The following is a 22,429-nucleotide window of genomic DNA, read 5'->3' on the forward strand; positions in this document are numbered from 1 at the left end:
CCACCGGATGCCCTTCAAGGGGAGCCCCATGTAGAGAGCGTTGCAGTAATCCAGGCGAGACGTCACGAGGCCGTGAGTGACCGTGCATAGGGCATCCCGGTCTAGAAAGGGGCGCAACTGGCGCACCAGGCGAACCTGGTAAAAAGCTCTCCTGGAGACGGCCGTCAAGTGATCTTCAAAAGACAGCCGTTCATCCAGGAGGACGCCCAAGTTGCGCACCTTCCATCGGGGCCAATGACTCGCCCCAACAGTCAGCTGAGGACTCAGCTGACTGTACCAGATGCCGGCATCCACAGCCACTCTGTCTTGGAGGATTGAGCTTGAGCCTGTTCCTCCCCATCCAGACCCGTACGGCCTCCAAGCACCGGGACAACACTTCGATAGCTTCGTTGGGGTGGCCCGGTGTGGAAAAGTACAGCTGGGTGTCATCAGCGTACAGCTGGTACCTCACACCGAAGCCACTGATGATCTCATCCAGCGGCTTCATATAGATGTTGAACAGAAGGGGCGAGAGGATCGACCCTGCGGCACCCACAAGTGAGGTGCCTCGGAGCCGACCTCTGCCCCCCTGTCAACACCGTCTGCGACCGATCAGAGAGATAGGAGGAGAACCACCGATAAACGGTGCCTCCCACTCCCAATCCCCCCAACCGGCGCAGCAGGATACCATGGTCGATGGTATCAAAAGCCGCTGAGAGGTCTAACAGGACCAGGGCAGAGGAACATCCTCTATCCCTGGCCCTCCAGAGATCATCCACCAACGCGACCAAAGCCGTCTCAGTGCTGTAACCGGGCCGGAAGCCAGACTGGAACGGGTCTAGATAGACAGTTTCATCCAGGTGCAAGGGAAACTGATATGCCACCATACTCTCTACAACCTTCGCCACAAAGCGAAGGTTGGAGACCGGACGATAATTACCTAAAACAGCCGGGTCCAGGGAAGGCTTCTTGAGGAGGGGTCTCACCACCGCCTCTTTCAAGGCGGTTGGGAAGACTCCCTCCACCAAGGAAGCACTCGTAATTGCCTGGAGCCAGCCTCGTGTCACCTCCTGAGTGGCCAGCACCAGCCAGGAGGGGCACGGGTCCAGTAAACACGTGGTGGCATTCAACCTCCCCAACAACCTGTCCATGTCCTCGGGAGCGACAGGGTCAAACTCATCCCATAAAATGTCACCAAGACCACCCTCAGCCGTCTCACCCGCGTCACCGCAATCTTGGTCCAGACCATCCCGAAGCTGAACGATTTTATCGTATAGATAACCGTTAAACTCCTCAGCACGTCCCTGCAACGGGTCATCCCGCTCCCCCTGGTGTAAGAGGGAGCGAGTCACCCGAAACAGGGCGGCTGGGCGGTTATCTGCCGATGCAATGAGGGAGGAGGCGTAGCTACGCCTCGCTTCCCTCAATGCCACTAGGTAAGTCCTAGTATAGGACTTCACTAGTGTCCGATCAGCTTCCGAACGGCTAGACCTCCAGGAACTCTCTAGGCGTCTTCTCCGGCGCTTCATCCCTCTCAGCTCCTCGGAGAACCAAGGAGCCGGTTGGGACCTGCGCCGGGTCAGAGGCCGCAAAGGCACGACACGGTCTAAGGCCCCCGCCGCGGCCCGTTCCCAGGCCGCAACAAGTTCCTCAGCCGAGCCGTGAGCCAGACCCTCAGGAAATGGCCCAAGCTCCGTCCGGAACCCCTCTGGGTCCATCAGGCGCCTGGGACGGAACCAACGTGTCGGCTCCGTCTCCCTGCGGTGGTGAATGGCGGTCAGAAAGTCCAGGCGAAGAAGAGAGTGATCCGACCATGACAAAGGTTCAGTGACTATTTCCTTTAAGTCCAGATCTCTCAACCACTGACCAGAGAGAAAAATCAGGTCCAGAGTGCCACCCCCAATGTGAGTAGGGCCATCAACTACTTGGGTCAGGTCCAAGGCCGTCATGGAAGCCGTGAACTCCCGAGCTGCCGTCGATGACGAGCCGGAAGATGGCAAGTTAAAGTCCCCCATGACTAAAAGTCTGGGGGTCTCAACTGCCACCCCAGCCAGCACCTCCAGGAGCTCGGGCAGGGCAGCTGTCACGCAGCAAGGAGCCAGGTACGTGATCAGCAAGCCCATCTGACACCTATGACCCCATCTCACAAAGAGGGATTCGCACCCGGCAATCTGAGGTACAGTGGTCTCCCTCGGCTCTAGACTCTCTCTAATCACAACCGCCACCCCCCCACCCCTACCCTGAGCCCTCGGTTGATGGAATGCACGGAAACCCGGCGGGCACATCTCAACAAGGGGCACGCCCCCTTCAGTGCCCAACCAGGTCTCCGTAATGCCCATAAGGTCCGCGGAGCCCCCCTATATAAGATCACAGACAAGGGGGGCTTTGTTCACCATGGACCGAGCATTGCACAACATCAACCGAAGGCCCAAGCTCTGAGGATCCTGACCATCCGGGGAACGGGAGAAGTCCAAGGGGTCGGAGCACGTGATCGCTTTCAGACATCGAGCACACGCTCCCGGAAATTGATGTGGCCCCTCGCTTCTGCCATACCTGCCTCTCCCACTTACCGTGTCGATAGAACCACCCTCACAGATAGGAACACACACTTTATTGGCTTTAGTTATTAATCTCTGCAGCACTCAATCAGTATAATACTGTTCATATTGTGCATAGCATCTGGTTTTTTTTTTTATGTCCAGTAATAGATGTATTAAAACTTTTTAAAAAATAAAGACGATTTTCAATAGTCATAAGTGCATTGGCTTTCTGTTTTGTAAGCTGCTGAATGAGTTTCCGCAACAGAGCAGATAGTAAAAAAAGTATAAAAGACAAAAATATGACCGATTATCTTCAATGGGGATTAGACCTTGGTGGTTGGTTGCCCATGATTTCAACTTTAAATATTAACACTATCATGTGAATATATCACTCCTTATCTCTATATCTCTTATCTCCTATCTCTAAGAGCCATGGTGGTGCAGTGGTTAGAATGCAGTACTGCAGGCTACTTCTGCTGACTGCTGGCTGCCTGCAATTTGGCAGTTTGAATCTCACCAGGCTCAAAGTTGACTCAGCCTTCCATCCTTCTGAGGTGGGTAAAATGAGGATCCAGATTGCTGGGGACAAAATGTTGACACTGTAAACCGCTTAGAGAGGGCTGTAAAGCACTGTGAAGCTGTATATAAGTCTAAGTGTTATTGCTAAGTGCTATAATCCTGGCCATTTGGGGAAGGAGGAGGCAGATGAATAAGTGCCAGGTGCTACATATGATTTCTTGTGCTAAAGAAGTCACTGCTCTTCTGGTAGAAAATCCTGAGAAAGTACCACTAAAATCTGCCTCAGGTATACAGTATACAACACCAGCTAAAGAACGGGCAGCTGTATTTTCACATGTTCGTGCATATAATAGTAATTTTAAATGGAACACAATGTTGTTTCGATGTCTGAAATTCCTGCATAAGGAATCACCATAAGGCACTTTTCTGCTTTGTTGTTAAGCAGCATGTGATTCTGGCACACTGAACAACTTGCAACCACCGTTGGTAAGAGTTTGCAGTTGACGTGTGCCTTGATTAGCAAACTGAGGTTAAAAACAAATCATAGTTTGTGCAAAGTCCATAGGCCTAGCCTATGTTTTTGGGTTACTTTTGGAGTCTACCAAGGAAAAAGCACTGATTAGCAATTCCAAGTAGAAAAATGTAACATAGCAAATTCAGTAAGAATTCTCTTCCTGCCTTTCAAACGGCCTTCCCTTTTCTTTCCTTTAAAGAGCTTTTCGGCTTTAATTTTAACAGTAACAGAATTGGAAGGGATCTTGGAGGTCATCTAGTCCAACCCCCTGCTCAGTCAGGAAACCTGTACTAGGGATTGAAACCACCGAACTGCTGACCTTTCTGATTGACAAGCTCAGCGTCTTAACCACTGAGCCACCTAGCCAGGCTTTCTATATGATTTTGAACATAATAGGATTCTTTCCTAAATACACATTCAAATCAAAGGCTAAATCCATATCAGACAGATAAAGCCAACAGTTGCATTCCTAGAGATTTTCTGCCTTCTGCAAGGCGTTCCTTCTTGCTCTAAGATAGATGCTCACCCTTCATTCTTTTGATAGCAGCATCCATTCGCAAGCCGTCTTTTTTAATTCGGGCTTTCAGAACTTGGCCAAAGTTGCCTTCTCCAATCACATCTTGAAATTTGATGTCGTTCCATTCCAAAACTGGGTAGATTGTAGGCTCAGTGCTATTTTTGGCTTTCCGGCTTAGAGTCAGAGTTCCTGAATTGAACTGTACGGCTGGTTCATCCCTCTGAAGTAAAAAAAATCAAGCAGGCATCATGTGATAAATTATTAAATGGGTCGCTTAAAGCCACATTAATTGAACTTCTTGGTAGATAATGTTTTACATCTATGATTTTTTAAAAGTTTTTTTAAAAAAAGGAAAGGTTTGCAAAAGCAGGATAGATTCAGTATTTCGTATTAATTGATTATCCCTTGCTTTCAAAGCACACTTAAAATAAAGATTTCCATGATTTTGTGTCGTTGGCTATGTTAGGCTACAACTGGCTCCAGTGTCTGCCTGCCAGTATAAGCTATGCTATCTTAGTAACCATTAGGAAGGAGAGAAATGGAATTGCAATAAAACCTCCATGGAGCTCTCAGTTAGAGAGATAGGTCTTCGTTAAACCAAGAGGAACATGCACAGAGTCTATGCATTACAATAGATCTTTCAGAATACAGAATAACAGAGTTGGAAGGGACCTTAGAGGTCTTCTAGTCCAAACTCCCTGAGCAGGCAGTAAACCCTATACCATGATGGATAACCTATGGCACACGTGCCCAAAGTAGCATGTGGAGCCATGTCGCCTGGCACGTGCAGTGTCACCCGTTCCTCTTCTGGGTTTCTGGCGCACATGTGCACACGATGATCCGCTGGCCTTTTTGCATGTGGCAGTGCAGGAAACTGGAAAAACTGGTCTTCCATTTTCCTGTGAGCATGCGCGCCAGCCAGCTGATCGTTGAGCGTGCATGCATGCCAGAAACCAGGAAGAGTAGCTGGCTGAAACCGGAAGTTCATTTTCAAGCACGCACATGCACCTTGGGTAGCTCCGCTTCCGGGTTGTGGCTGAGGTGCGTGCACGCTCCCTTTTCGGCACGCGGTGCCCTATGCCATTTCAGACAAATGGTTGTCCAATCTCTTCTTTGAAAAAAAGGCTCACACTATTTCGCCTGACAATGACAGCACCATTCCTTTACTAAGAAGGAAACTTGGCCATCTCTTTGCTTCAAGTAGACAAGCTTGAGGGACTCACCACCACATTTTGGAAAGCCTGGGCCATGCGCTGCTGGAAATTTGCCCGCTTCAGCTGTAGCATAATGAAAAAGGCCAGTAGTATGGTCAGGCAAGTCATCCCTGCTGAGCCCAGGATTGCAATCAGCAACATTTGACTTCCTTTGGGCTCACCTGAAACTGTGGGAAGCAGATGGACATGAATCATTTATTGTTAATAATTTATTGCTAAGAATCGTGCTCTATTGAAAGTCTTCTGAAGTGATTCCGCAAACTTATTCAATCTTTGGTTTCTTAAGTTACTAGCCAGAAGATATAGATCTCCATATTGCAGGCATGATACATGAGTAATTCAAGTCATATGAAAAAGAATAGGATATCTTCTAAAACTAAGCCACTCTAGATTTTTTTTTACATTATTATCTTTCCTTAAGTACTCTTAAGGATGCCTTGCTTATTTGCCATAAACCAGATTTTCAAATATAGGCCCTGTTCATAATAACAGTGAAATATTACTTATATTTCCATTTTCAACATTCCATTTCCTTATCAGAATGTATCTACTATAATAAGATCCCCAATTGTATGGATCTATCTGTAAAGCTAGGGGATCACGGTGGCTCAGTGGCTAAGACGCTGAGCTTGTCGATTGTAATTTTATTTTATATTATTTCTGGTTATGACTTATGACTGTTTCAGGAAATACCTATTCTAGAATTAAAACGTTGTGTTCTTAGGAAAGGGATTTACACCCAAGCTGCACACTAGTAGCAGAATGTCTGCCTTTTAGCTTACAGGCAAATTTATCCCAAGGTTAAGACACAATCCTGTCTGAGAAGTTAGGTTATAGAAGGGTTACAGGATAGATCGCGCTCTGCATCGACAGGGGAGGCCCGTAGGTGGCAGAAGAGACTTATTGCTAGAGAGCATGACTTTGTGCAAAAGAGTTGAACTAAAGGAATAATAAATACTGTAACAGCATTGCTTGGAGATCCAGGAAGGCTTTACCTCCACTGGATCAAACATCCTCTTTCTCTTGATGCTCGTTCAACAGAGCACAGGGAGGAATATGTCAGCCCTGGAGCTGGAAGCAATGTGAAATAAGACTTTTAAGAAGGCCAAACAGGGAAGAGGAGAGTGGGAAAACAATGAGATGTCACTATCAGATATACCTTCTGCACTGGCTGTGAAAGGCTAGGGATAACTGTTCCAACAAATTTATACCTCTGACTCTTACATTTTAGTCTTTTTTAAAATCAAAATCAAGCATTGGGCGATTTACAAATATAAATAGTGGTGTAGAATTTTAGTTGCCATATCAGGGGTGAGATTCAGCTGGTTCAGACCGGTTGGATGAACCGGATGTTAATTTTAATCTGGTTCGCCGAACCGGTAGTTGCAAGGATTGGTTGACCCTGCCTATCTCACTTTGCCCCTCCTAGGAGTCTCACGTGGCCCATTTTGGATGCCAGGTAAGTGCAGGGCCTGCACCTCCAGAAGGCCTCTGGAGCCCAGGGAAGGCCATTTTCGCCCTCCCAGAGGCTCAAGGAAAGCCTTCAGAGCCTGTGGAGGGTGAAAAATGGGTCTACTGGAAGACCGGGAAGTGCGGAAACGGGCTCATTTCTGAGCTCTGGAGGGCCTCCAGAGCCTGGGGGAGGCCATTTTCAACCTCCCAGAGGAAAGCCTCTAGAGCAGGGGTGAAATCTAAAAATTTTTCCTACCGGTTCTGTGGGCGTGGCTTAATTGGTGGGCGTGGCATGGTGGTCAGATGACTGGGTGGGCGTGGCCAATAACAATAAATAATAAAAATAATAAACAAAGTATAAAAAACAATAAGAGGTATCAAAAACCAACTTTCACACTTTACACACACACAACACAACACAACACAACTGACTCACACACAATGTAAAAGCAGCTGCACTTCACACTTCACACAGCCACAAAAAGCTCAAAAACCAACTTTCACACTTTACACACACACAACTCTCTCTCTCACACACACACACACACACACAAAATGCCACATACAGCTTTCTGAGATTTTGTGTGTTTGTGTAGTTAGAGTGAAACACTATAGAAACACACCAAATCTCAGAAAGCTGCACAAATATTTTATTTTATTATTTTATTTTATTTTATTTTATTGTGGACTTCAAATCCCAGAGTTCCTCAGCTAGCAAAGCAGGAAGTCAAAGCAAGCTTTTTTTTTCTTCAGTAGCTGAAGAAAGCATGCAGCTGCAGCCGGAAAGGAGCAGTAATTATAGGTAAGTGAGGAGGGAGAATTGGCTGGGCTTGCGTGGGGGCTCTTGTAAGTGGGGGCTGTTAAAAAGTGAGTTTAAAAGCCTGTGAGGATCAGGAAACTCCTCTGGGATCGCCAGAGGAGGCTTTTAAATCCTGGGGTTTTTTCTTTTTTTTTCCTCTTCAGCTGAAGAGGATTTTTAAAAAAATTTTTTAAAGGGTTTTGATCTCTGCTCAGCCCCACGATCATCAGAGGGTTTTTTTTTTACTTTTAAAGGCATGTTTTGGCTGAAGAAAAACTTTTAAAAGTAAAAAAAAAACCTCTGCTGATGGTGCGGTTCAGCAGAGGCAGGGGGGGCAGGGCCAGGGATTTTTGCTACCAGTCCTCCGAACCAGCAGCTGCCATCGCTACCTAATCGGGGGAGCCGGTGTGAACCGGGAGCATTTCAGCCCTGCTCTAGAGCCTGGGAAGGGTGAAAACACCCCCCCCCCGTGGTGCAGGAGGCCAAGTAGGCCACGCCCATCATGGCCACACCCACCCATCAACAGGGCAGAGAACCAGTTGCTAAAATTTCTGAATTCCACCCCTGCATATGCTGACTCTAAACTGCTTACAGAGGGCTGTAAAGCACTGTGAAGCGGTACATATGTCTAAGTGCTTTTGCTATTATATACGCAGAAGGGATTCTGCTTAGATTAAAGGATACTGCTTGTTGTGAAGTCACAACTTCCAGAAAGCCTCATCATTCACCATGGTGACCAGAGTTATGTTGGAGAGTGTTGGAAGGTCATGTTCTCTCCTCCTGGCATTCAAGGTTCTTCTAATGGAGAGGGATATTTTACACAATTCCCTTTTTCTCAGCAGCCCCGGCTGCATTCTGAAGCCACAGGGATGGGATGAAAGAGGGAAGAGAACTTGGCAAAATCTGGTGGCTCAGACTGATAAGATAGTCTGTTATTAACACAGCTGTTTGCAATTACTGCAGTTTCAAGTCCCACCAGACCCAAGGTTGACTCAGCCTTCCATCCTTTATAAGGTAGGTAGAATGAGGACCCAGATTGTTGGAGGGGCAATAAGTTGACTTTGTATATAATATACAAATGGATGAAGACTACTGCTTGACATAGTGTAAGCCGCCCTGAGTCTTCGGAGAAGGGCGGGATATAAATGCAAATAAAAAAAAATTAAATATATCTCCCATCCAATCAATGAGAATATCCTGCATGAAAAGAATTTTGCATTCACACCCTAAATCTCAACAATGTAAATCTCAATATTATTGTTCTTTTGTGTTTATCACAAAAGAACAACAGTAACTGACACGAAAGCATCATTTCAATAATTGATGACAATTAAAAGCTGGACAATTTAAACAGTGTGTTATGATTCTTTTATTACTTTTGTTAAATAACAGAAATGAGGGAGGTGGGAAAAAACCGAGTAATCCCCATTGTTATGATTCAGTTGGGACTGACTAGTAGTGACTTGACAGCTATAATTTCATCAATGCTGTTTGTCTAAGATTTGGGGGTTCTCTTAAGTTTAGCTGGGAGCTGGAATAGTATATAGCTTTCTTGTCAGCTTTGGTCTCTTTTTATATTACCTCTGATTTATCCAGGCATCAGGAGCTCGCCTTTATATTGTGCATTTAAGATTTAGATTCATTTTTAGTGCTTCTGGTGAACTTTATTTAGTATTGAATTATTTGTTTTCTTATGGTGTTCTCCATAATTTTCTTCAGAACCACAATTCAAAGGTATCTCTCTTTGTTCAGCCTTTCTGATTTTTTTTTGATTTTTTTTTTACTATGGAGTCTTTAAATTATCTTTATTATTGCAACTGGAAAAGCCATGGTTTTGTCTCTGCACTTTAATATTTTGTCAAGACCTATTATAGTCTTTCTCCTATGTAGCAAATATCTATTTCAGGGTTTCAATCATCATCCCCGTTTTTGAGCTTGAGAAGCTAAAACCAATTACTAGTTCAACATCTCCACTTGATATTTCCATTGAGTTGGCATTGCCCATTCCCCTATTTTTAATTTTTCTTTAATACTGAACATAAAACTGGCTTTGACAGTTATTTTTTTCACTTTCAAAAAGATGTTCTTTAAGTCTTGTTTGCTTCTAAGCTAATTCAGTACATCTAAGATTCTTTTATATTTCTCCCAGCGACTTTAATTCCAATTTCTGTTTCTTCTAATCCAGCATTTTTTCAGGATATATTCTATCTGCCAGTGAAATAAATAAGGAGACAGCACGCAACCTTGCCACGCCAATTTTCTAATTTTGAAACTTTGGTGCTCCATATTCCATTCTAACTGTTGCTTTCTGGCTTCATGCACACTGTTCAGTAGACATAGTACACCTTGCTTTGAACATCTACCCATAATTTGTTAGTCTATAAGGTCAAAACCCTTTTTTGTAATCAATAAAGCAAAAACAGATGTCTTCTTGGAACCCCCTTGTCTTTTCCATTATCCATCGGATGTTAGTAATGCAAAGTTGGGTATGTTCCTGCTTCTTCTGATTCCAGCATGGACATCTGGTAGTTCTCCTGCCATGTATTGTTGAAGTCTGAACTATAAACTCTTGAGCATTATCCTACTAGCATGGGAGATAACTGCAGTTGTTCCTTAACACTCCCTTTTTCAGTTGTCTGGAATATACATTGATGTTTTCCAATCCCTTCGCCACAGCAGTGCTTTCCAGACATGCTTATAAAGTACATTTAGTACTTTAGCTGCATCATCTTCTAAAATTTTAAATAGTTCTGCCAGTATTTCACCAACTTCTGTAAGATAATGGTAACGATTCCCCTCGCACATGTATGCTAATCATTCCTGACTCTAGGGGGCGATGGTCATCTTTGTTTCCAAGCCGAAGAGCCAGCGCTGTCTGAAGACATCTCGGCGGTCATGTGGCCAGCATGACTAAACGCCAAAGGCGCACAGAACGCTGTTACCTTCCCATCAAAGGTGGTCCCTATTTTTTCTACTTGCATTTTTAACTTGCTTTCGAACTGCTAGGTTGGCAGAAGCTGGGACAAGTAACAGGAGCTCATTCTGTTATGTGGCACTAGGGATTCAAACTGCTGAACTGTCGACCTTTCAATCAACAAGCTCAGTGTCTTAGCCACTGAGCCACCGCATCCCTTACCAACTTCTATAGATTGTTATAATAATGGTTTCTAGAACCCTGTCAACTTCATCTTTGAGATGTACGGCTCTAGTTCAATGATTTAACTTTTACATATATGATTGATACAGAGAACATGACTGCACAGTTCTAATTTTTTTTATTTGTATCATTTTTGTGCAGTTGTAAACAGATTTATACCATCTCTTCTTTACATCTTCTTTCTCAGGTGGATTTTTTCCTTCTTTGTCAGGAATCTGATATCACCTTTCCTGACCAAACAGATTTGTTAAAAAACATAAACTTTCGAGAGCTGCAGCTCTCTTCATTGGTGATATTGAGATGGTGGTACAGACACTTTCTGATTTTTTGCCCTTATAGATTAACACAGCGTGGTGACCTAGAGGTGAGGACACTTTCCTGCCACTTGAAAGGTTGAGAGTTCAATTCTAGGTAGTGGCAACTGTTTCTCTGTCAGGACACAACAAGAAAATATCTGCTGCGAACTCCATGTAGGTGTCAGGAAGGGCATCCAGCCAGTAAACACTCAGTTCCATTCGGTCACCCCAACTCCATCCCAAATAAAAGGATTAAAAGTGACGTAAAAAAAGAAACAAAAATAGTCTAACACCCCTCTCTTCCTTTGCCATTTGCAACAAAATTTCTCTTGATTTCCAAAATAGGTCGTTTATCCTTTCCCGTTGATAGAAGCTAAAGAGTTGTGTGGATCCTGTTGAGTATTCCTGAAAGTGATTTTCTGACCTGAGCAACAATTAGTGAAATCATGTTTTTTTTTAATAAGAGAAAGGACATTTATTTACAGGAAATGCAAAGCCTGGCACCTAACTAGTAACATCATAGCAGGAGGAGAGTCAAAGAGCATGTATTCTGAGTATATGTGCATGCGTGCCTGGGAACCAGGGCAGAAGGAAGTGACCTGAGATTAGCAATCTATTGTACAAAGCACAAGCAGAATGAAAGAGGAACTCCTCTTAACTCTCTGTTATAATCCATAGATAGTCCTTTTGTAGTCAAGTGTCAATGCTACTGAATTGCCACTTTCCATTCTCATTTGGTTACGATTTTCAGTGACACCTTATTTAAGTGCAATTCTTTGTTTCTTCTGGCCGTTCCCTGGAATGCAATGTTATCGGGCAAATTTCCTGTTTCCTTTTGCTTCTGGCCTTTCTTCAGTTATTTTCAGCATGTCAGCAGGCAGTCATTTAGCTTTCTTTTGCTTTTTTGCATTTTAGGATCCATTGCGTTATGTCCCATTTAGGATTAAGGTAACTTTTATTAGTCCATTTTACAGGTAGTCCTCGACTTACGACCACAATTGAACCCCAAATGTATGTTGCTGAGCAAGCGATCCATTAAGTGAGTTTTGCCCCATTTTATGACCTCCCTTGCCATAGTTGTTAAGTGAATCGTGGCGGTTGTTAAGTTGGGACTTCTGAGCAATTTTCTCTGCTATTTACATTATTTTTGAGCGTTAAATTTTCTTTCATTTCTGATCATTGTCAACTTAACCACTGACAAAATATTAGGAAAAGTGATCAGACATTGGATTTAGAATGAAATAATTTAAAAGTATACATATGAATGCTTAGAATCAGAGGTTTTGGTAGCCCTAACACAAACAAACAAACAAGCAAGTGTGTGTGTGTGTGTGTGTGTGTGTGTGTGTGTGTGTGCATGAGTATAGGCATGATGATCAGAACATATCACAAAATAAACCAAAAATGTAACAGTGCTAATAATATCTGGAAAATGTAGGATGATGAATAAATGAGTGACAGCAAGAATTAATGAAGGTTAGAATATACTGTGGTTGATATATTTACAAATAGTCGAAAGGACAAGATTAGATTTTAAGAAGGAAGGAAGGACATTAACAAATATTATGCCTTGAGTGAAGTGAAAGTAGTCTGAAAGTCTATGCAACATGCTTACTCTTCCTGGTGTCTTCCAAAAGGATTGGAATTACAATTTTCAGAAATCTTATTCAGGCTGCTATAACCAGTTTACACTAACCTGGGACCTCCATATATATTGGGTGATAATTTCCAACCACTGCACAAATTAGTCATGAATTCTGGGGATTTTAGGTGCTAGACACAACTAGACAGCAAAAGGATATAATAGCGACATCTATAATTTCACTTACTATAATGAAATTAATTACAAGCAAATATGCCTAGAGTTTTTTTTAAAAAAATTGAAGATTGTTGATTCAGCTGATACTAACCTTTTGATTCTGGCAGAGTTCTCAGCTCATAAAGATTATTTTCACTTTTACCAAAATTATTCTGGGCTGTAATCTGAACCAAATATAGGGTGTCTGGCTCAAGACCCTTGAGGTTGTACTGGGTGATGGTGGCATTTTTGATGGTAACATCGATTTGGTTGTACTCAGTCTTGCCAAATTTTTTATAGCTGAGAATGATGGAGGAGATGGAATGCCCTTCCGCAGCTGACCAAGAGATAACAGCGGAAGAATCTGTGATGTTCATGATTTTGATATTATCAGGGGGAGGAGGGTATCCTAGTAAAAAAATAAATAACACATGTTGTATTTCACATAAATCTTTGGTCCATGGAATGTCACAAAGTTCTATTTTAATATTTCAAACTGATTTTGAATTTCATCTACATCATGGGTGTCAAACTTGATCACGTCACGTGATGTAGCTTGATGTATAGCGATGTTTTTTGCCTTTGCGGAGCTAGGCTGGGCGTGGCCTGTGCATGACGCATCTGGCCCACGGGCCACCAGTTTGATAGGCCTGATCTACATTCTCAATAATATCTTAAAACCATGAACCAATAAATAACCATTAAAATAATGTCATCAATCATTTGAATAACATTGAATGATGCCCTTTAATGTTGAACAATGCAGTCTAGTCCTCCTTTGAATTAAATTCGATTTGCTTCAAAGATGTGAACAGAATTGCAACCTAAATGTTATTATGCCATTTTGTTTTAAATCAATTCGAAATCAATTTATGTTTGTAATCAATGCTCAGTTGATCAAAATTCCTGGCTGAATTCTGGACACCCCCTGGCAATCAGAGATCCGTTAATTCTTTGTGCTAAGCTAAAACAATGTAATCACATTATAGCTTAGAGCAGGGGTCTCCAACCTTGGCAACTTTTAGACTTGTGGACTTCAACTTCCAGAGTTCCTCAGCCAGCAAAGCAAAGCTGGCTAAGGAACTCTGGGAGTTGAAGTCCACAAGTCTTAAAGTTACCAACGTTGGAGACCCCTGGCTTAGAGCAATGTGTGAACCCAGCCAGTGTCAACTATGTAGCATGGTTCTCCTTGAAGGTGTGATTACTATCATCAGAAATGTGCCTATTCATTGTAATATTAGCATTCAGAAGAAATGATCTGGTCTTGTATCTCTGTGCTATTCATTAGACATGCATATCTTTTAAGTCTTCTACCTAGGCTTGAAAATAACTTGTCAACAATTTAAGAGTCACATTGACTTTTAATGACAGCTTCTCTCCAGTTATATCTACCCAGACCATCAGAACAGGAAGGCAAGGTAAGTTACACCAGGGAAGTCTATTTGGTGGGACACAGAAAAAGGCCTCCTTCCCTTTGGAATATCATACCCTCCAAGAGATAAGATTGGGCCCCTCCTTGAGACTTTTCTGAAGGTCCTGAAGACATGGTTCTGTGAGCAGGCCTGGGGACCCAAGGTTGACATCCAATCAAGTGGTTGGTGTGATTGTCTTGTTGCTGCTGTGGAGGGTGGCAGTGGTGCACAGGTTTTTCATTGTGTGTGTGAGTCAGGCAGACATATAAATGTATTTAATAAATAAATGACTCACAACTTATCAGAGAGAAAAGATAATTGCAGTGCCAGTCAAGAATAGCCACTAGTCCCAGAATTCCTAACTAGCACAGTGACTGGTTCTGCTACTGTGAATTACACCAGTTGCTCTCCCATCTGCAGGTTGGGAAGGTTATTAGACTGTTGCCTGCTTTACCAAAACACATGACATATGTTACAAAGCAGTTTCCAAGAGACAGCAGCCTGTGACCCTTATGACAATGTTGGAATATTAAAAACCATCATCCTTGATCACTGACCATGTAGCTGGGGCTGATGCAGTTACACCTGCAGCTTCCATTCTGGCTGCCTCTTCCAGTGTTAGACCATTTAAAGCAGATCTATTGAGTTAATCATTAAAATGAATCACGTTTCCCCCACCTACCAAAATAAAAATATACTTACTGTCACTGAAGGTCCACGCTGAGAGATAGTCACTCCATTCTCCTTTGGACTTACTATTTATACGGACTCGGCACATGTACTTATGCCTGGGTTCTAGCCTGTCAATAAGCAAACTGGTCTGATTTCCTAGGAGTTGTATAGTGGTAGTATGCTCCCCGTTCACATCCACCACACTTTTATTTTCTACTTCAATGCAGATCTCTTCCTCCAAGTGCTGGTTGATTGGCTGCCATGACAGTTTTAGAGCTGTTGTACTATTAGGAACAAGGAGCAGACCTCTTGGTGGAGAAAGACCTTTAGGAAATACAAGAAAGGACATTAGTATGGCTGGAACACCTATTAACCTAAGTAGATTCTTGTTGAATCATAGTCAGAATTAAAACTTCATAGTGAGCAATCAAAACTTCTAGCCAGACACAAATCATACAGGCCTATTCTTTCATCAGATTTCCATAAGTAAATAGTCAGAGATGTTCTAACTTGGAGCAAGTATTCCCTATCATAGTTCTCCATATGATGAATTGGGGACATTATTTTATTATTCAGTTAGCTCTCCCAGTGAACCAATTGGGGGTTGAGTACTATCTTCTGTCCCCATCCTAGGGTTCCCGAGAAGAGGGGAAACAAAAGGAGATCATAGCACCTTTAAGTTGTATCCTCAGAGATACTAAGATCTCTCTCAACGTTTTACTCTTGTGATTTCAATGACTGGCAATATTAGGCATTAAACTGAACAATCACTTAAGGGTCACTGTTCTTAACAATTGAGTTTCAGTGGCTCATCAATAATAACTTGGCTTTTAATGGTATTTGCAATAGAAAATGGGCTGATAAGTGCAAAACGTTCATCTCTCTCTTCCCCTACAAGTGGTGGAGGAGAGACAGGCAGGAAAGGGTACTATGTGAGTAAGGCACAAAAAGGCATATCTGCTAGAACTTAGTACATCTGCAAGAAATACTATGGACCAGTTGTTGACTTTAAGATATGTGGACTTCAACTTCCAGAATTCTGGAAGCTGAAGTTCATATAACTTAAAGTCACCAAGGTTGAGAAACACTCTAGGGAAAGTCATGCTGAGATGCTGAACTGAGGAAACACATAATGAGAAATGGGAGTCTATGGGAGTAAATGTTTTGAAACTTCATTTATTCGCAGTCTGAAATAGTCCTTACATCTCAGAAACATCATTAATCTTCAGTAACTTCTATCCAAGGAAACTTGTTAAAATAGTGGTACTCCAGAAATTCAAATTACTATACACTATGTGCACAAAGTGTACACTATATGTACAAAGCTACTACTGACTGACAAATAATATCCCCTTTACAGAAGTCCAAAGATCTGCATACCAACAGCAGCTGTAACGAACTTGGTTGATGGACCAGGGTGTCCTGCTCCCCCCTCTCCTCTGCGAGTCAGGCGAACACATACAGAGTACTGCGTTTTTGGTTCTAGATTGTTTAGTCGCCAGATGTCTGATGTGACTGAATTCCAAAGGGAAAAAATAATAAAAATAGCAAAATAATAAGGAAAGATTTAGACGTAGATCAATATATTTATTTTGTTCTATTGTCATTTGGTCAAATAGATTCCCTCTCCCCCTCATGAAATAATGAAGAAAATAGTGCAATCTATGCATGCAGACAGAACTGGGATAAGAGTGTGTGTCACAACTGCCATCCTTTGTCACCCCAGGAAGCTTTTTGAAATGGTGAAAAAGAAATAGTGGCAAAGCCAAACTGGTTGACGTATGTTAAAATTTTATCTTTCAACTCGGGTGACCCAATATTAAAGCAGAGGGAAGAAGTTGAATCAGAAGGTTATATTTATAGACATATAGGTTGTCTATACAGAAGCAATGCTAAGTCATTCATTAAACCACCCATCCTCTCTTTTAGAGAGTTCCATGAAAAATAGGATACACACACATTGCCTAATCTCTATCAAATATTTTAGCCTCAGATATGAGTAGGAGTTACTAGTCAAATGAACTCAAGAAGAAATAACTAATCTGGAGCATAAAATTACTATGCACTTCATAATTAAGGTGTTAAAGTGTTTTGAACATGTAATCAATCTTTTTAACAAATGTATAATGAAACTCCCTATCTCTAGCCCGGGAAATGAATATCAGTATGATATTTGCAAATACCAGAAGTAACACTGATGTACAATACTGTATTTATTTTTAGTTCACCAACCTGGGAATTAAACAGGGCCAATTCTATGGGTTTAGCTGTACTGTAAACCTATATCAGCTGCATGTCACATAACTATCATAGTTTCCCCCAATTATCTTGAAAACTGTAATAGTTGAAATGCTGAAAGGTCTCTGCTAAAGCCATTCATTCATTCATTCATTCATTCATTCATTCATTCATTCATTCATTCATTCTTTCTTTCTTTCATTCATTCATTCATTCATTCATTCATTCATTCATTCATTCATTCATTCAACCAGTTTGTATACTGCCTACATGTTGGCCTCGAAGCAGCTTATAAAATTACAGTCTGAAGAGTCCTGGAAGCATAGAACAAGCGCAACATAGATATTATATGACTTGCTGTGAAAGTGGAATAATTTTGGGAGAGCAATTTTCAGTAATTTGTTTGACTCTTACCTTGCTCTGACATCCATTGAGAGTTGGCACGTTGGTATAGAATCTGAGTGGATACAATTGGTCCATCCCCAAAATACGATCCAGCATTTGTTGCAATAATGAGAAAATTATGGCCTCTTTCTATCAATGTTGGAGCATTCTGAGGCACAGGAAGAACTGGTCAAGAAGGGGAATAATAACACATGTCAGAAAAGTCTTTTTTGGATGAAAAAAAAAAACCCAGTAGATATTGAGTTTTGTCTCTCTGTAGAATTAAGGCTGAGGGATTGTTAAAGACGATTGAATAACATAACTAGCCGATTGCCTTGTAGAGGGGATCTGCAAACTAAATTCAGTGACCTGAAAATGACAGTTGTAAGAATTCTTCTTTCACATTTTCTTTTACTGCAGCAATTTAGCCTTCTACAACCAGATTGTCAGATCTGCAACCCACAACATCCTACTCATTCCTCATTAGGTCCATTTTTTCTCTCTCCCAGTGGTAGGTGACTTAGAAGGTCAGATAGAGTCCTAGGATGTTTAAAGACACAGATCCTTCCCTCCATGTCCTGTTCTCATTCATTTTTCTTCTGCCACACTCCCCATATTTCTCCTGTTTGCTCATTCTCAGATGTCATTTCCTTCAAGCTGAACTAAGTTGACAAGTTTTCCTAAATTGCATGTGACTTACTGACAATAGTCCCAGTGTTCATTGATTCAAAACTGTTCCTTTCTTCAAAGGCACTTCCATAACTCAGGCTGTCTGAAACAGTTCTTTGATACCTGATTTTTCTTCTCATTAACGTGCCCCCCTTTTTTTGGCTTCTGATAACAGAGGCAAACTCATAAGCTCCTTGTTACAGCTATAGCTCTTATGATTAGCCAATATATCCTTTACTATTCTTAAGTTTCCAGGCCTGCTACTGAAATTATTTCTAAAGGCAAGAATTAGCCTAAGGAACCAAGTATTTATAACACTGAATTTTGGACCTGCCTCTCTCTTTTTTAAAGCCCTAGAGAAAATACTACATTCTCTGATGCAGTGGTGAAATCCAAATTTTTTTACTACTGGTTCTGTGGGCGTGACTTGGTGGGTGTGGTCTGGCTTGGTGGGCATGGCAGGGAAAGGATACTGCAAAATCTCCATTCCCACCCCACTCCAGGGGAAGGATACTGCAAAATTTCCATTCCTTTCCCACTCCTGGGGGAAGGATATTGCAAAATCTCTGGGACCAGCCAGAGGTGGTATTTGCCAGTTCTCTGAACTACTCAATTTTTCCACTACCGGTTCTCTGAACTGCTCAAAATTTCTGCTACCGGTTCTCCGGAACCTGTAAGAACCTGCTGGATTTCACCCCTGCTCTGATGGTCATGTCAATTGCTCACAGATGATAAAGATGCATCAACAGAGATACTCAATCAATTCAGGAACAACTTAATCCATTAGACAGTGTGGAAGCTGCCTTTGACATCAGAGCTTTCATATTATGACATGTAATAGTAGCAAATTGGTAACTATTTAACTTATAGTACCTTTATTGCAAGCTCAAGAATGGAAAGCCAATTTAGTAGAGTGATTAAGAGTGTTGAGCTAGAAACTGGGAAACCTAGTTCTGCCTGAGGCACAAAACCACCTGAGGCACTGGGCCTTAGGCACAAAGCCAATCACTTTCTCTTAGCTCTAGAAGGAAGATGGCAAACCTCTTTTGAAAATTTGGATGGACTTGTAGTTACAGGAATCAAGACTGTCTTGAAACACAAAAATACAGAGAAAGGGAGGTGGGGGGGCGGGCTCGTCAAAATCACTTGGCTGACCCTGCACATACTTCATGGGCGAGAGAGACAGTGACGTGTGTTCATCTGTCTTAGCAACATCTATTTGAATAATCCTTTGACCATTCTTTGATCTAATCGCAGGGACTTGTAACAGAGGTGGGATTCACTTACCGTCCCCACCGGTTCACAATGTGAGCGCATGCGCCACCTCTGCACTTGCGCACAGCCTTCTGCACATGCACAGTAGTTGCATATTATGGGAGGGTGGCCGGAGCCTCCCAAAGTCTCTGCTACTGGTTCGTGCAATTTGGACAGAACCGGCTGAATCCCACCATTGATTTGTAAGTATTGCATAGAAGTGCAGTAAGAAAATGCTTATTGGAATCTATCTTCTATCTTTCCAAACAAATTAATCTAGGAAACATTCTCAGTTGCTGAAAGAAAAAGACTGAACCTTTAACTCTTGTAATGTATCTTTAAGAGTTTTGGAGGGAAACTTGGGCGGGAAATAGCACGTTGCTGATTGGTTGAAGCCTCAGCCTGAACTGTATATAAAGAGGGGTTTTGCCGCATGTGCTTTGCTGGGTTCACTATAAACTAAAGAGCTGTTATTACTCATCTGGTCTCCTGCCTCGTTATTGCCCGAATCTAACACTGGCGACGAAGGTGGGATCTCGAGGCAGCGAGATCACACGAAAGAGCTGAATTTCCTAGGAATTCACGAACCCAGACAGTAAGGGGCGGAAAGCAGCGATGTCCAGCTACACACCGCCAGCGCCATTTGACCCAGCCAAGGAGAAATGGGGGTCGTACATGGCTCGTTTCGAGTGTTTCCTCGAAGCAAACGAACTCCAAGGAGTCTCGGACAATCGGAAGCGAGTGTACTTCCTAAGCCACTGCGGGCCGGAGGTTTTCGACACCGCAGAATCGCTGTCCGAGCCGACGCCGGTACAGTCGGTACCGTGGCAAACTCTGCAAACGGCACTTCGAGCACACTACGCACCGACACCCTCCAAGTTCGCTTCGCGGCGAAGGTTGTAGAGAGTATGGTGGCATATCAGTTTCCCTTGCACCTGGATGAAACTGTCTATCTAGACCCGTTCCAGTCCGGTTTCCAGCCCGGTTACAGCACGGAGACGGCTTTGGTCGCGTTGGTGGATGATCTCTGGAGGGCCAGGGATAGGGGTTGTTCCTCTGCCCTGGTCCTATTAGACCTCTCAGCGGCTTTCGATACCATCGACCATGGTATCCTGCTGCGCCGGTTGGAGGGATTGGGAGTGGGAGGCACCGTTTATCGGTGGTTCTCCTCCTATCTCTCCGACCGGTCGCAGTCGGTGTTGACAGGGGGGCAGAGGTCGCCCGAGGCGCCTCACTTGTGGGTGCCGCAGGGTCGATCCTCTCGCCTTCTGTTTAACATCTACATGAAGCCGCTGGGTGAGATCATCAGTGGTTTCGTGTGAAGTACCAGCTGTATGCGGATGACACCCAGCTGTATTTTTTCACACCGGACCACCCCAACGGTTATCAAGTGCTGTCCCGTGTCTGGAGGCCGACGGGTCTGGATGGGGAGAAACAGGCTCAAGCTCAATCCCGCCAAGACAGAGTGGCTGTGGATGCCGCATCCCGCACAGTCAGCTAACCGCGGCTGACCATCGGTGGCGAGTCATTGGCCCCGGCGGAGAGGGTTCGCAACTTAGGCGCCCTCCTGGATGAACGGCTGTCTCTAGAAGATCATTTGACGGCCGCTCCAGGAGAGCGTTCTACCAGGTTCGCCTGGTACGCCAGTTGCGCCTTTCTGGACCGGGATGCCCTATGCACGGTCACCACGCACTCGTGACGCCTCGCCTGGATTACTGCAATGCTCTCTACATGGGGCTCCCTTGAAGGGCATCCGGAGGCTACAGTTAGTCCAGAATGCGGCTGCTGGTGATAGATGGAGCCCTCGTGGCTCCCGTGATAACACCCATCCTGCGCAGACTGCACTGGCTACCTGTGGCCTTCCGGTGCGCTTCAAGGTTTTGGTGACCACCTTTAAAGCGCCCATGGCATTGGGCCGGGTTATTTACGGGACCGCCTACTGCTACCGAATACCTCTCACCGACCTGCGCCTCACAGAGAGGGTCTCTCAGGGTGCCGTCAGCGAGGCAATGTCGTCTGGCGACGCCCAGGGGAAGGGCCTTCTCTGTGGGGGCTCCCACCCTCTGGAACGAACTACCCCCCGGACTTCGTCAACTTCCGGACCTTCGGACCTTCCGCCGCGGGCTTAAAACATACTTATTTAATTGTGCAGGACTGAGCTAGATTTTAAATTTATGGGTTTTAATTGGGTTTTGTTTTTATATTTTAATTAACGGGCTTATAGAATAAGTTTTTTAATTGTTTTTATATTGTATTTATGTGTTTTTTAAGTGTCTGTGAACCGCCCTGAGTCCTTCGGGAGATAGGGCGGTATATAAATATGATAAATAAATAAATAAATAAATAAAGTTCGTCCAACGGTTCGAGTTGCGACAGAGGATACAGCGCGAGGGTGAATCGATTAGTGTGTACATGGCGGTGCTGAGAAAAGCCGCGAACCATTGCGAATACAGGGATTTGGAAGACGCATTGCTCGACCAGCTCATTTGTGGGGTCAGGGACATCCGACTGCGACGACGGTTGCTGTCGAGAAGCAACCTGACGCTGGCGATAGCCCTGGACGAGGCCAGAGCTCACGAGATGTCCACCAAAGCGGCGGAGACCCTGCAAATGCCGAACGCGCCAGGGGCTGGAGCGAAAACAACCCCGGTTCACAATGAGGAAGTCCAGGCCGAATCGGAGGGTGAGGAAAAGGACGAGGTTTTCCACACCGGGAGGCCGGAGAGAGAGGACCGGAGCGAATGCGTGAGTTGCGGGGGCCAACACCAACGACAACACTGCAAGTTTAAGGACGCGGTTTGCCGGCGGTGCGAAAAGAAAGGCCACATAGCGCAGGCCTGCCGAGCCCCCCAACCTTCCCGCCAAAAATTCAAACCGACCAATCAGAGCGCGGGAGCAGCGAAGCGGCCCGGGATTGGTCCATTCAAAAGGGCGCGAAGTTAAACCAGACTGCCGTGAGAGTGGGTCACGCGTCAACGAAACTAGAGGAAAAGATTTTTACCAGGACATACATTG

General features: G+C 43.8%; 1 protein-coding gene across 2 annotated transcripts in view; it reads right to left on the minus strand.

Annotated features, from left to right (window-relative positions):
- TEK (TEK receptor tyrosine kinase) overlaps positions 1-22,429 on the minus strand; it is a 59,587-nt gene that overhangs the window by 13,384 nt on the left and 23,774 nt on the right. For both annotated transcript variants that reach the window (XM_058170610.1, XM_058170609.1), the window contains exons 9-14: positions 17,522-17,677; positions 16,250-16,384; positions 14,900-15,193; positions 12,898-13,194; positions 5,293-5,450; positions 4,079-4,289 (exon numbers count right to left, since the gene is read on the minus strand). In XM_058170610.1, the coding sequence (XP_058026593.1) occupies positions 4,079-4,289; positions 5,293-5,450; positions 12,898-13,194; positions 14,900-15,193; positions 16,250-16,384; positions 17,522-17,677 (1,251 nt within the window). The remainder of the gene's footprint in view (positions 1-4,078; positions 4,290-5,292; positions 5,451-12,897; positions 13,195-14,899; positions 15,194-16,249; positions 16,385-17,521; positions 17,678-22,429) is intronic.

The sequence above is a fragment of the Ahaetulla prasina genome, chromosome 2, assembly GCF_028640845.1.
Source record: "Ahaetulla prasina isolate Xishuangbanna chromosome 2, ASM2864084v1, whole genome shotgun sequence".
NCBI lineage: Eukaryota > Metazoa > Chordata > Lepidosauria > Squamata > Colubridae > Ahaetulla > Ahaetulla prasina.